Source organism: Dermacentor albipictus, chromosome 1 (genome assembly GCF_038994185.2).
Source record: "Dermacentor albipictus isolate Rhodes 1998 colony chromosome 1, USDA_Dalb.pri_finalv2, whole genome shotgun sequence".
Taxonomy (NCBI): domain Eukaryota; kingdom Metazoa; phylum Arthropoda; class Arachnida; order Ixodida; family Ixodidae; genus Dermacentor; species Dermacentor albipictus.
The window spans coordinates 320,773,660-320,787,854 of NC_091821.1; the positions used below are offsets into that span (position 1 = coordinate 320,773,660).

The following is a 14,195-nucleotide window of genomic DNA, read 5'->3' on the forward strand; positions in this document are numbered from 1 at the left end:
AGCTTATGATTTTTGTAGACTGAAGGAATAAATGAAGACAAAAATACAGCTAATCTAATTGATTTTTTTAGAATATGACGAAACGCTGTTTTTATTTCATAGTCTAAATCTACCTGACCGTGCAATAAAATCCTGGATTGCATCGCCAACCTTCCTGTCGCTGTGCCCGAGGGCCGAGGCACCCGAGCATAGTGAATTTTGAACATTTAAGTCTAACCTAAGAAGGCAGAACGGCGTTTCTAATGTTCTTTTTCGCATTTCAGAATATTTTTGATAATCAACGAGGAAATGGTATATTGTTTCATGTCCCCCGCACCACGTACAGTTCAGTGAGGCAGCCAGACCAGTTCTGTGTAGATAAAAATTTAGAAATGGAATTCGGCAGCATAGTCTAGCGATTGCGACTTCAAGTGATCTCGTTTGTCAGAGTTTACTATTCCAATAATGCGACAGGTGCTGAAAATCGGAAGAATTTCGTAAAGAAGCGGCATGAAACACAAGCACCGTAATTTACCTCCGAAATCTAGCCCCTATGATGAAAGCTGATGCCGGAAGGATTTCAGTGACTGGGCCATTCAAGGACACTTTCGCGAACGAACCTGCCATTTCATGTAGAAATAGACCTTTATGTCCTGATACCCAAACCAATCTAATCAAAACTAAATGAGGGGGCGCTAACGATTTGAAAGCGCGCCAAACTTGAGAGTTATCAGAAGCAGTAAGGGAGGAGCACAGAGACAGAGAATCAGTCACAACCGCTCTGAAACGTGATGATTAGTTTAGTTTACGGATAATAACAGCTGAAAAATTCTGCTAGAAAGATCGTTACGGAGTCTGGGAGGTGAAGAAAAAACGACCAATCGAGAATAGGAGAAAATATTTCAATTCCATACTTTTCTTCCTATTGGGAAGCATCAGTGGCAATAAATGACTTGATCGGTATGTGCAAAAAGTAATAACTTGAGGTAGAGCTTAGCGTGCGGTAAGATATTGCCTTTTTTATTTTGGGGGAAAATATCGAACTGAACTTTAATGAAATTGGTGTTGGAACAAACAGGAGTCACCTCACGAATTCGAACTAATTATCTAGAAGAGCTTCCATAAAAATAATATGAGGTTTGTGGAATCACGGGCAGCACAACCCCCCCTCCGCCCCCCCCCCCCAAAAAAAATATCTGACTGGAAGATAATAATTTATTAACGCCTTATAGGGGATTCATATAGCCTTAAATATTATTGTACAGCTAGCTAACAATCGAAACCGCGAAACCAAAAAAGGGATGCTAGCTTCCCGGTGTATAACTTCATTTGCTACAAAATCACTTAGATTATTCGCTTAATAGAAAAACAGATCTATCCTCAACTTTGGCACGTACCCACGGCATATGGGACAAATAACTGACCATTAATCTGAGGCATACACAAAGATCTGCAAGAGAAGCATGAAATAGACGTGATCGCTGGCTCATACACACTATGGCCTATATGGGCCAAGAAAACTGGTGGTCACCCCAAAATAATGAGAGAGATTGAAGTTATTAATTTTTGACTAAAACCAAAGACGAAAGAAAATTAAAATTGCAGATTCAACGGACAATTTGGAATCTGTGTGAAGCGAAGCTTCCATGAAGCAGCTAATGAAGCACTATAGAAATTTGTCCAATTAATTCCTGCGTCTTTGGGGCATACATTTAAAACCCTTTGGGGAGTGTATTTGTCCCACAACAATGATCATCTGCCTTTCTTGCGTTTCCTTTCTTTAACGTTGCGAGCCCGGTACTTCCAAGTCACGAAAGGCTTGCACTCTAAAACAGTTGCACCCTTTGACGTGTGTATTTGCCACGCAACAATAATCGTCATCTGTCTTGCTTGCGTTTCCTTTCTTGAAAACGCTGCGCTCCTTACTTTCCTGTCGAGAATGCTCTGTCATGCTGATAACGCGCATGCCGTTCGTGACCTGGAAGTACCGGGATCACAGCTTAAAGGAAACGCGCGCAAGACAGATGACGATTATCGTTGTGTGGCAAATATACACACCAAAGGGTGCAACTGTTTTTGGAGTGCGCGCTTTATCAGCGTGACACAACATTCTCCAAAGGAAAGTAGTGAGCGCCGAGTTCTCAAGAAAGGAAACACAAGCAAGGCAGATGACGATTTACACCCTTTGGGGCTTATTTTGTCCCACAACAATCAGACAATCACGTTTAAGAGTGTAAAGGAAACTGGCGCGAGCGTATTTGCTCTCGCACACTCGTGATACGCAATGCGACAGCTTTTACATTGGCTTGTATTTAATAATTTCTTCTCATTTATTTTGAATGTACTACCCGCCTTATGGCCAATCTTCCGTTGAGGGTGTGTCATAGTGTGGAAATCATCATCAATACGTGGCGATATCATCCCAAAGAGAGAGAGAGAGAACGTTGACAGTCACTTAAGCATCCTTATGGGATTTGAGTGCGAAAGCATAAGGACTGGTCTAAGTGGTCACCTTAAATTAAAACGCCACTTTAACTCACCGTGATCCACCTTGCTCTAATTTGCACCAATGTTAATCCACCTTAATACACTCTAAGAACAGTTTACACCCTTTGGAGTGCCCCTTCTGCCACACAACAATAATCGTCATCTGCCATGATGCGTTTCCTTTCTTTAACTCTGCGAGCCCGGTACTTTCCAGTAACGAACGGCACGCGCGTTATCAGCATGATAGCATGATAGCATAGCATTGATAGAAGCAAACTTTGGCGGCGGATGGGGAATATCCTTTCTGCCGCGGACGTCACGAGCACGTGATCTTTTTTGGGTGAAGGCAACTAGTCAATAAGCCCCCCCCCCCCCCCCACACACACACACAAACACTCACAGACATATCTACAGGCTTTTTTTTTTTCTTTTTTTGCTGCACCAAATCTTTAAAATTTGCCTGTGGCAGATAGCAGAATTAGAGACATTTGCCACTGGTGCGGCGCCAAGCCCATCTTATATCACATTACATGGGAATGCGTTCAGAATCAACAATTCCTTCAAATAAAAGACCCGAGTGCGGAGCAGTGGGAGAGGGTGCTCTCCAGCAGCGACCCGAAAGTCCAGCATGGACTAGTAAGGCACGCTCGCCGAGTAGCCACCCTCAGTGGTGCCCTGGAATAGGGGCGTCGACCCTGCGCAGATGGGGAAGAAGACCGTGAAGATGGTCGACCACAACTGCCACCGCTAATTTCTACCCAATTAGAGCAAATAAAGTTTTCCCTCCTCCTCCTCCTCTACCCCTTGATCTAAATTACTTTATAAGGCCGCCGTTAGTTCTACGCGAAATCAAAATGTTTGATCAAATAATTAACATATGATTACTCTCATTATCTTTCTAATTAATTATTTTACGGCACATATTTTAATATACGCATTGTAGCCAGTGAGTTCGCAAGGTTATCTACTTGGAACGAATTCTGAGGGCTGCACCAGCTTCAAGATATTGATTTTCAATGTGCCCGAAGAAATGCATTGGCGTTCCAGTTACTTGTTATTGAGTAAGCGTTGTTTTATGCATTGAAGCACAAGTGGCTGCAGGGGCACATACCCAGTGGAACATACCCAAGTTGCTGTCAAAGAGGTTCATTGAAGAGCGAAAAATACCCTGTGCGCTTTCCCGTGGCGGCACATATACCCATGCAAACTGCGCACATTTTTAGACAGCACCAATGTTACTAGATAGACTATGCACAACCTTTAGGATCGGCCGAAACGTTTAGACTGCACTATCTTCGGGATTGGACCACATTTTTCGTGGTATTGCTAAATAGGCGCAAAGAAAACATGTCTGACAATGCCATGAATGCTATTCACATCAAATGTCTAGATGCGAGTTGGGAACCAAACAGTGCTCTCTTTACACATCGGTTTCCTTTGTGCGTAGATCTGCATTTATTTCTCCTTCGCCTTCCTAATTGGCCGAAGATCCATCCTCTTTGCAATAAATGAATCCAATCATTGCATTGGCATAGCTCATAATCAGATCTTGGTTTTGGCACATAAAACCCTAGCATTTTATTTAATTTTAATCAAGGCATTCTTTTTTAATACTGTGCACTCTTTGTCTCGTTCCAGGCACCTTGCTGTACGTCGGTAGGTAAGTAGCAGTGGCGTTGCGAGTGGTTGGCACACCGGTCACGTGGCCCTCACCCCCACCTATATTCACTTCAAGGGACCCTGAAACGATTTTGACGATATTGTACAAACGCACTGAGTCGTTAGAGTAGGTCCTTCTGATCATTAATTGACGCATCTAAGTGCTCCGCGTAAAGCGTGTATTATGAGGTTTTAAAAATGTACATCGCTGCTGATCGCAGCACACTGCTCGGCGGAATTTTCAGCCGCCCCTACCCGTATGACGTAAATCACCCAATGACATCAGTAGTGCGAGCTATCCGATTGGCTCCCCAGGGCGCATCATCAATAATTTGTCCACCTTTATGGTGAACAAATGATGTTCCTAATAGTTCGGATGTTAGTTAATTTGTTTCCATAAAAAGGAAGTAACAGAAAGATAATGCACAAGAACAATTTCTCACTACACTTAAGCACTTCCAACACACATCAAGCGCTGTCTGCTTGTGTTACAACGTGCTCCATTTTGACGAGAGCTCCGCAGTCAGAGTCAGTCTCAGTCTTTTCGCGAGCACTATGATTCGACTTTGTTGCGTTGTGGACTACAAACGTAGCGACTGGCAATATGTCAAGCATGGTCAAGCTGCGACATCGTGTTCCTCTGCAAGGCAGCAGACAAGCGGATTGGCTGCAGCGCATCGGACTGCCGCTATCCGATCGGCGCCAGGATTTACGCGGTTGCAGCGCTCACTTCAACTGGACGATTGCTAACGCAATAGCGTTTCGCGAGTCCGGTATTAGGGTAAACGCGAGCGCAAGGGGACAGTACCTGGCCTTTTCACCATGTCGTTCCACGGGATGAGCAGAAGCGCAAATTTGAATGGTCTGCACGGTGCAGCCACCTGGTGGCACAGAGCTCAACCACAAACAGTAGCAGTAACGAACTGTATTCTTCTTTGCTGCTGGTGTAAATTTTTTGCAAGAGTGTAATCGTCAACACGTTGTTTTTGTAAATGTTTAAAACGTTTTACACTTGGTTAGAGCAATATTAGCTCTTTGGCTGGTTAAGCTCTGCGCCAAAGGGTGGGTGGACCGCGGAGACCGATCAGGCAGCTCACGTATGTCTACGCTAAAGTTCCTTCATCAGCTTGAGCTTATGTCTCCACCGTTCCGTGGAAACGTCCAGCTCGCCTGTGGTTACCGGAATACCAGACAAGTTCTGCGCTGCGACAGAATGCTCGCAACGCATGCCGCTTCGATCGCTCTCTCTTGGTGTCGACTGCCAAGCAGCCGGCGGAGAGTTTGGAGAGGCTTCGCGCGCTCGCTCATAGAGAAGCGGAAATCGACGTCACGACGTGCCATGACGCAGAGCCAGTGAAGGCGGAGCTTAGCCTCGATCTTTCGGCGAACGAGTTGAGGAGAAAATGCATGGCTATGGAGGAGGGTAACTTGCAATCGTCCGTAGCTCTCTTAATATGAGACGTTTCACACAAATTGTGGTGCGAATGATTAACTTTAGTTGTACCCTACGCGTCTACAAAATTTGTCCGAGCGGTTTCAGGGGCCATTTAAAGGGACACTAAAGCGAAAAAATAAATTAGTTTATACTAGTAAAGCATTGTTTGAGAACTCTGCAGGGAGTCATTTCAGAATAATAGTTTGATTATTAGATGAGAAAATGAAGGTCGAAGTATCAGCATTTGAATTTCGCGCCGAAACCCCGACACCGGTACATCAATGTGACGTCAGGGATTCCAAAGTATGTTATCGCATTTGGGTCGCGTTGGCTCAGTAAAGGTTCCCGAAACTTGTCATGTTTAATATTTGGTTCCTTTAGGACACAATGTAGTCAATCTGCACCGCCATATACTTAAGTAGGCCCTAGAAGATGCCATCAAAATCCATGACGTCACAGCGACCAGGTGCGGGAACTTCAAGGAGGTGTCGCCACCCGTCTTTCGTTCTTGCGCTTTTTCTGGCTTACCAAGTGTCTTATCGTGGTAAGAGTGGTGTTTTTGGCTTCGTAAAATGGTAATTTACTGATACAGAAGAAATAATTTTTCTCTTTAGTGTCCCTTTAAGGTCCCTAGATATGTTTGCTCTTTTTTTAAGTAGCAACAAGGTTTGAAGCACCGCCGACAAATCTCATTGCAGCCATTTTTCCTTCCTAGCGCTGTTCCCCCCGCAGTCACTTGCACGCTGCTGCGAGCAAGCTTAAGGGCAGGCTGAAGACGCACTATAGTGAGTACGTAGTGTTTCTGAGCGTGTTTATCTTTTTGTCTTTTCTTGTGCGAAGAATTTTCTGCGGTAAAATGCGGCAGGCGTCGCCGTAATGAGGAGTTGAGAGCGGACATCATCGGTAAGTACGGTTCACAATTACGGTTACGGTTCACAGTACTAAGCCGCTTTTGGGTTCGTATTTGATTGCCTGGCCCCATGCCTGAAACTTGTATTTGACTCATGCGGTTGGTGTTAGGCTGCTGAGCACAAGGTCGCGGGATCGAATCCCGGCCACGGCGGCCGCATTTCGATGGGGGCGAAATGCGAAAACACCCGTGTACTTAGATTTATGTGCACGTTAAGGAACCCCAGGTGGTCGAAATTTCCGGAGTCCTCCACTACGGCGTGCTTCATAATCAGAAAGTGGTTTTGGCACGTAAAAACCCCATAATTTAATTTTTGACTCATGCGATGCAGTAGCGGCCGTTGACGGTCGAATGCTAACTACGCGGATACGCCACTTCTTGCATGAATGGCTTCGTGAGGTTAGGAAGAACATGGCGGCCAAACGCAGTTGTCGCTGCTTAAAGAAAGGCAGAAAATCTAGGGTTTTTACATTCACTATACCCTTACCCCATCACTGCCAAATTTTTGTTTCAAACTCTCCTTTATTTTTTTGTTATATTTTTGTCATAGTGTGAAAGAAGCCGGGCGCTCAGGAGAACACGTTTTTGGTTATTCAAGTAGATATACCGTGAACAAATAAAATTACTTAACAACATTACATTCTAGTAAACAGTGCTTTGACAGATCGGAAAATGAGCGTGCGGAGTCCAATTTATAGTGTAAACTTTCATGCACGATAATACAAACTTTATAACCATGCATACGCCGCACATGAAATCGAAAGTGTATGAATAGCAGCGCCCGCAAAACGAAGTGTCGACGGCATACGTGAATCCTGTTTTGGGGGTGTGAGGCAACGGACTCGCGGGTAGCCCTGTCAGTAAATTGTTGTTTTACCTGTGATGTGAATGAACTCCAGTGTGAGAACTCTTGTTATTGTGTTGATACTAAGTGCACTGAAGTCGGCCCTAAAATTTGCTGTTTCGAATCCTGACATGTGACTGTCAACTTTCTTTTTTGGCAAGTACGCAAAACTTCAACACCTGTTGCGCTATGGCTTCTCGTATACACGACGTGCGTCGGAAATGAAAATAAGGCTGCGGTAATCGTGACAACTCAACTCGAGCTAGTCATTGCTCAAAACTATCATAAGTGAGCACATAATGGTGTCAATGTAATGCATTAATAATGCTTGGAATAGATGTATTCAACCTGCATGAAATCAACCGGTTTTTCAAGGATGATCGAGCTCCATGCGGCATTGCTTACAAAACCACATTCGTTTCCGTCGTCCGCATAGTTCTGTTGTATTATTGGTAATTGTTCGCACTGTTTCTAATTTTGCACAAGTTTTACATACGAGGCCTTGGCAAACTTTTCCTAGTTGACATCGCTGGCTTTAGATGCGTGCGTAAAACTGGAGCGGGTGGTATGACGCCACGGCACGCTAAACTCGTTGCTTCCGACTTATATGCGACGACGGAGCTACAGTCCTTTCGTTTGACAGGCTGATAACATAGTTGACGATGATAATATAGATAACGAAAGGTTTATAAATGACCGCGTGCACATCCCTTATAAACCCTGTCCATTGCGTAATCTTTTTAAGTACCATGCGTGCAAATAAATAAGTATATTAGAACGTAATGCTGTGTTCCACTTCCTGCAGTTCCCTTGATTCTCCTTGTAAATTTTATTTGCATGATCGGTCACAAATGACTATTGTTCCGCCACCTGCGCTACTGCGATCCCATGTGAAGGTGCAGCCGAGAAACCCACAGCATGCGCTGCCGCTCGAGGAACGATGCTGTCAGTTATCGACAAATCCAGGGCTGCACCACTCAAAACTAGCGAGGGCCAAAACCAACTTCTCTAAGATTCACACGGGTCGCACTTTAGCCCCTTTCACTCACTAATTATGATAAACGTGCCAAGTTTCGATAAACGTGCCAAATTTATATAACTTTAATCCAAGGTGCTGCAGACTACTGAAAGTAAACCAAGGTTGTAGTATGACTTGTGCATTTCCTTTTGAGTCCTCATAATTTAGCAGTTATAAATATTGGTTTAGTGAACATTGCTCCCTGTCATATTTCTTCATAAAGAGAATAGAATAACCAGTTCAAAGCACATGGATAGGCTAGTTATTGGCTGAAAGCATTATAATTAAAAAAAACTATTCTTTTGTCATTGCTAAACACACTTGCACATGTAACAGAAAAAAATAATCAATTACAGTTACTTCAATTAAAAATGGAGTTAATTAAGGTATCTGATGCTGAACCATGAAAGTAACTGAACAGTTACTAAAAAGTAATCGATCACTTTTTACATTATTTTCCTTCCAACATTTATTTTTATTGCACAAGTACAGTAGATATATAATATGAACTGATGTGGCTCATTCAGTGCATTGCAGGTGAATGCAGCTCTAGCTGCTCTGTACAGTCAGTCTTCTAGCATCGCTGAGATAGGGCCACAAAACAGATGGTCGCCCTGTTCATTAACTTCGAAAGACATGAAATAAATGCTGTTGGAATTCTGCTAAAAGGTTTTCTATGTATCCTGAAGATTTTGTCAGGTGCATGAATTCTCTTAACCAAATTAAAAACACCCGATGCAAGAAATTGTTCAGAAAGGCACCATTAACATTTCAGTTTTAGAAGATGATACTGAATGAAAACATTGCAACTTTCACTATTCGAATGGACAAAAAGTGTTTACGTCTGCTATGTAATACTAGTACAAGTCGGGCTAGTGTCATGTCAAAACATTGGCCTGCCATGTTCTGGTCACCTAATTACGGGCTCCTTAAAATATGTCGAAGAGCAGCACATCTATTGTATTTTTCTAGTATAAATCCTCAGATGACATTGTTGGCACCAATTTAATAGATCAAAATAATGTTGACTGATACTCCTGCTCCCAACGGGCCGCAACATGACCAAATATTTGTCAAGGTGGAAAAACAAAGTGAACACTCCAAACAAAAGTATCTGTTTGCAGGTGCTACCATCCACAATAATTCAATACAAACATATTAGAAAGCACATGTTCAATTAAATTATGGATGCTAAGCTAATAATGCTGTTTGCCTGGTAACTTGAGAAATTTATCAGGTGGTTGTGTGCCTTTTCTATCTGCTCCCAACAAGCGATCTTATGCTCTCACAGCTTATTTATTAAGACGAAAGCCTTAAGTGCTTCATGGGTTGAAAAATTCATTGTCTGGTGTAATAGCAAAATTTACCGTCCGGCATTATGGCACCAAAATTTAATGGCACCAAAACTGACGGTGCCACCCACGGCCATTGGTGGGACTCTGACCTATAACCTTCAGTGGGAGTTGAACGCACAACCTTCCATGTTAATGAAGGCTAAGTTAATTCATGCACTCGAACCCGCTGCCTTTTATGGGACCAAAATTCAGTGGCACCAGAATTGATGTTGCCACCATTGATGGTCGAACCCATGACCATTCGTTGGAGATGAACCCATGACCTGTCATGTTGATTAAGGCACAGTTAATTAAGATATACTTAATTAACACACTCACACCCAGAACCTTTGGTGGGAACCAGACCCGGGACCTTTGGTGTTATTAAAGGGAAGCTGAAGAGTCTGTCGAATTCAATAAGACGCTCATATACGGATGTGGGAACCTTATAAACCATGTACGTAAAATTTGGGGGCTTTTTTTTTTCAATTAGGAGCGACGTAATCGTTGGTTGAAATTGCGCTGTAGCTCCGCCCCCCGTCGAATGCCGCGCGCTGCTGCTGACGCTGACAATGCGAGCAGCGACCAGAAACCGCGGTGTTGTGACGTCAACTCTAGTGTTTCGTTCCTTCGCAGCGTCTGCGACCGTGCCTGACCGCGCTTGTTTCTGCGTGCGTGCCATCGTAATCTGCTTCGATCGACCCTGCATTCCTTTGTTGGTTTGTCTGCGTGTATGTAGAGTGGTAGTCAATGTGCGTGGTAGTCAATGTGAGTGGTAATCAACGTGAGTGGTAGTCAACGTGGTAGTCAACAGATGAAGATCACTACCATGTACTGCATGAACCAGGAAGCTTTTCACGCGTGTAAACCGTCTTTGTAGATTGCCAATAGCTTTGGACAGCGCACAAATGCCGACGATCGCATCCCCACTAACGTTCCACGAGGAGGCATGCAGGAACACAACACTACAGTTGTTTGACCGGAAACGAGCTCACTAGATCGGCGAAAGATCGGCGAGATCACTAGATCACTTTGCAAAAAACATACTCACCAAAGAGCATTTCCAACACGAGGAGATCCCAAGACTTTGCTTTCGTTCACGTCGAAAGCACTGCTCGCACCAGCATCGTTTGCTTCTTCAAGAGGCCGGCTCTTCGCAATCGGCTCGTACATGTAGGGAGTAACGCCGAACTCCTCAGAAAAACGTAGTCTCTCTAAATTTTCCATTACTGTCTCAGAAAAACAGCACCAAACTACCTGGCACCGCGCTTCATGTGTAGCGGCAGCGGTCGGTTACTAGAGTTGACGTCACGAGGCGCCCGACCAATCACAGGCGGAAACGAGATGCGCGAGCTGGGCGTGTCCGCTGCTGCACTTTTCGTCGAAATAAAATATTTTTGCGCTTTCTTTTGCTCAATTTCGATACGATATTCTAATTCGGAGGGTTGAAAACCATTATGTACAGATGTTCACACATTTTTTCTGGAAAACCTTTCAGCTTCCGTTTAAGGCAAAATTAATGAAGACAGTTGAATGAAGACAGTTCCACCTTTGGCGGAAGTTGATCCGTCTGCCTTTTGTGGGAACAAAATTTAATGGCACCGAAATTGATGGTGTCACTATTAATGGTCGAACCTACGACCTTATGTGTTAATTAAGACAAACTAAGTCATAATTAAGGGAATATAGAATTAATTAAGGCACTCAAACCCACAACCTTAGGTGGGAGAAAACAACTAATGGGAAGTAACAGCGTATTTGAATGAGAATGTCAAGTCATTTAATGAATGTCTCGTGAGCGCGCTGGTGTTCGCCTTTATCCTAAAGTGACTGTGAACTTTTTAAATGTGCCTGATGCTGCCAATGGTTCATGTTGTATTGTGTCAACGTTGTATCAACATGTGTCAGTGGTTTTTCTTTTGGTGACAGAATTGTGTTTTTCTTATCATGTGGATATGTTCTGACTGTAGCTTCAGCACACCATAGAAACCTAAACTCTGCTGCAGACCACTAGAAATCTGCTTGCAGGCCATTTGTTGTGCAGCCCCCTGCTAAACGAATGTTGCGACGTTATAAAGTGATTGGTCACGAATACTGCCCTCAACTGTTGATGCTGCCTTTCTCTAGTTTGCTTCTGCGTAAAGGCACGTGTCTTTCTTACATTTTCTTTTTCTGGTCTATTCTAAAGTATAGTGAGGACAAAGAAAGACAGAATAGCTTTTGTCACAGAGATGTATGAGGAATAAGCAAATGTTGTTTGGCAGGCGTTGTGTTTTCCTTTCTATCTGATTGCTCCCATATGGGACTGCAAAATGAGCAATTCGGGGCAGTAAAATTTGCGGGCATTTGTGGCTGTGAAGTACTTATTATTTGCTCAATTTGTGTTTTTGCACAGATTCATTGAGACTAAATGACTGAAAAATATGTGGTGTAGTTAAGATGCAAGGTAAAATGAGACAACCAAGTTCAGCTGCTCTGCAAAGTGCAAATGAAACAACCAGAGCCACATGAAGATGGGCTAGTGGTCCCCCATCCCAAATTCATTGAAAAGTTAGGATGAATTAAACCTGCATATTGGCATTGGTACACTAAGTTAGGATTCGATGCCAACCTAGCTGTTGTTATAAATGAAATGTGTTATAAATGCCAACGACTATTGCTGATCACCCTTAATCATATTAGCAACATGGTGTTTATTTAAGAGTCATATGTCAACTGCACTGCAATCTTTGCATAAATTATATTTAGGTTGCACAGAAATCAATTCCCTTTAAACTCTTTTATGTCAGGTCTTTTATGTATGCGTCCATTGCAGGTTATTGGAGACAGTGGCAGTGAGAGGGTCACTTAAGAGAGCCTCACTTCCATAATAAACCATGTGCACAATTTGAGGGTATAGCAACTCTGTCACCTTGATGGATAAACTATATGTAAACATATTCAAGAAGCATCTTTAAGTCGTTTCACATCTTTCACAACTACACACATACAGCCATTTAAATCACTGGAAGTCAAACATTTTGACGGAATTACCTCGCTGGTTGGGCTAATGGATTGGGATCTTAAGGATGTCTCCAACCAAATTGTGGATTTATTAAAACCTGATATTTCAGAGCCACCTCCGCTTCTTCCTCAAGGTTTAACTGTGGATGTTGGCAGGCTACAGCTTTTCTAAAACGTAAAAAAAAATCTATTATTAAAGACATTTAAGAAATCTGGGCCCCACCACAATTTACTGTTAATTACCCCAGTGGAAGGAGCCAAGGTGGCTCTGAAATGTTACATTTTAATGAAGGTGTCCAAGCGAAATGTTTTTGTTCTGGTTTTAGTTTCATTCCATTGAAAATAGTTCCGCTCCGGTTCTGCTCCTGAACGGAAAAAAGAAAGGGGATCTGGAACAGTTCATAACGGTTTTTGTCTGCATGAAAAAATTTTCGAAGTGGAGTAACAATACAGACACAATATTTATTGCTCTCAATAATTTAATTATGAATTCTGAGATCACGCTCAGTGGCTTGAGTTCTGAGCATGGTCTCAGAATTCACAATTCAGAGTCATGGCACTGAGCATGACCTCAGAAGCAGCACGTCATCGAGAGTACACACTGAAATGCGAGACCACTGTTCCAATAAAATGAATTTAAACGATCGATAAAACATCGATAACAAACGGTTGTATCCGTAGAAAACAAAACGATAAGCTCTTCAGCACGCTAGTCCTGGGTTTTGCTACGGTGCCAATCTGCTAGTGCACCGAGTGACAGGCTTAGTGGATTGCTCGACTGGCTATCGCTCGCACTATCGCTACCTGTGATATGCGCTAATGCGGAGCCAGCCCTGAAATCATGGAGGAAGGAAAATACCGAAGTGCATGCCAATGCTTTTGTTGCCTGACATCGGTTGTTTCAGATTGCCGACTTTCCCATTGAACAGAAAACCAATGAAAAATATTTCGGTTTCTGTCCAGATCAAAATAATAAATAATGTTTTGGTCATGTTTTCATTCCGATAAAACCATATCGGCTTTTTTTTTGTTCGTTTTTGTTTTCATTCCGTTTCCGCACACTAGTTTTAATAAATCTATTATTTGATAGGAGACAGTCTTGAATTCCTAGCTATTTGAATGTGTTTGCTATAAACCTGCAGCAGACTGGACCTAATTTTTTTTCTTTACGGTCCTTACCATTAGGAGTGCATCATTTTGTGTGCATGCGCAGAATCATGCAATCTTGCTTGATGTTTTCCAGAGTTGCCTTAATGGGTCCAGTTGTGCCATCATGGATGCCGTGGTAGCGGTAGCCATCAGTGTGTTAGCAGTGGTGTTTGTCAGCTCCCTGGTTGCCCTGATCGTGGTATGCCGGCATCGGTACTGCTCCAATAAAGACCACCTCAGTCGTCAGCTACAGGACTCACGGTGAGTCATTGGGCTTTGGTAAGGCTGCTCATTGCTCTGATAAGTTTGACAGGCAGGGCACAAGTATAGCTAAAAGCAAGAATAACGAGAGGAACTGGGGGCTAAATTTTTAGTAA

General features: G+C 43.1%; 1 protein-coding gene across 6 annotated transcripts in view; it reads left to right on the forward strand.

The window, feature by feature from the left end:
- Positions 1-6,308: 6,308 nt before the first annotated feature.
- The window catches only part of LOC135919380 (transmembrane protein 98-like), a 32,119-nt gene continuing 24,232 nt past the window's right edge, over positions 6,309-14,195 (forward strand). Inside the window, exons 1-2 of one of the 6 annotated variants that reach the window (XM_065453162.2) lie at positions 6,309-6,463; positions 13,913-14,079. In XM_065453162.2, coding sequence (XP_065309234.1) covers positions 13,943-14,079 — 137 coding nt within the window. In that variant the 5' untranslated portion in view covers positions 6,309-6,463; positions 13,913-13,942. Of the gene's footprint in view, positions 6,464-7,273; positions 7,475-7,583; positions 7,603-13,912; positions 14,080-14,195 lie in introns of those variants that run through there. The other 5 variants (XM_065453165.2, XM_065453164.2, XM_065453161.2 and 2 more) reach the window with 5 other exon arrangements.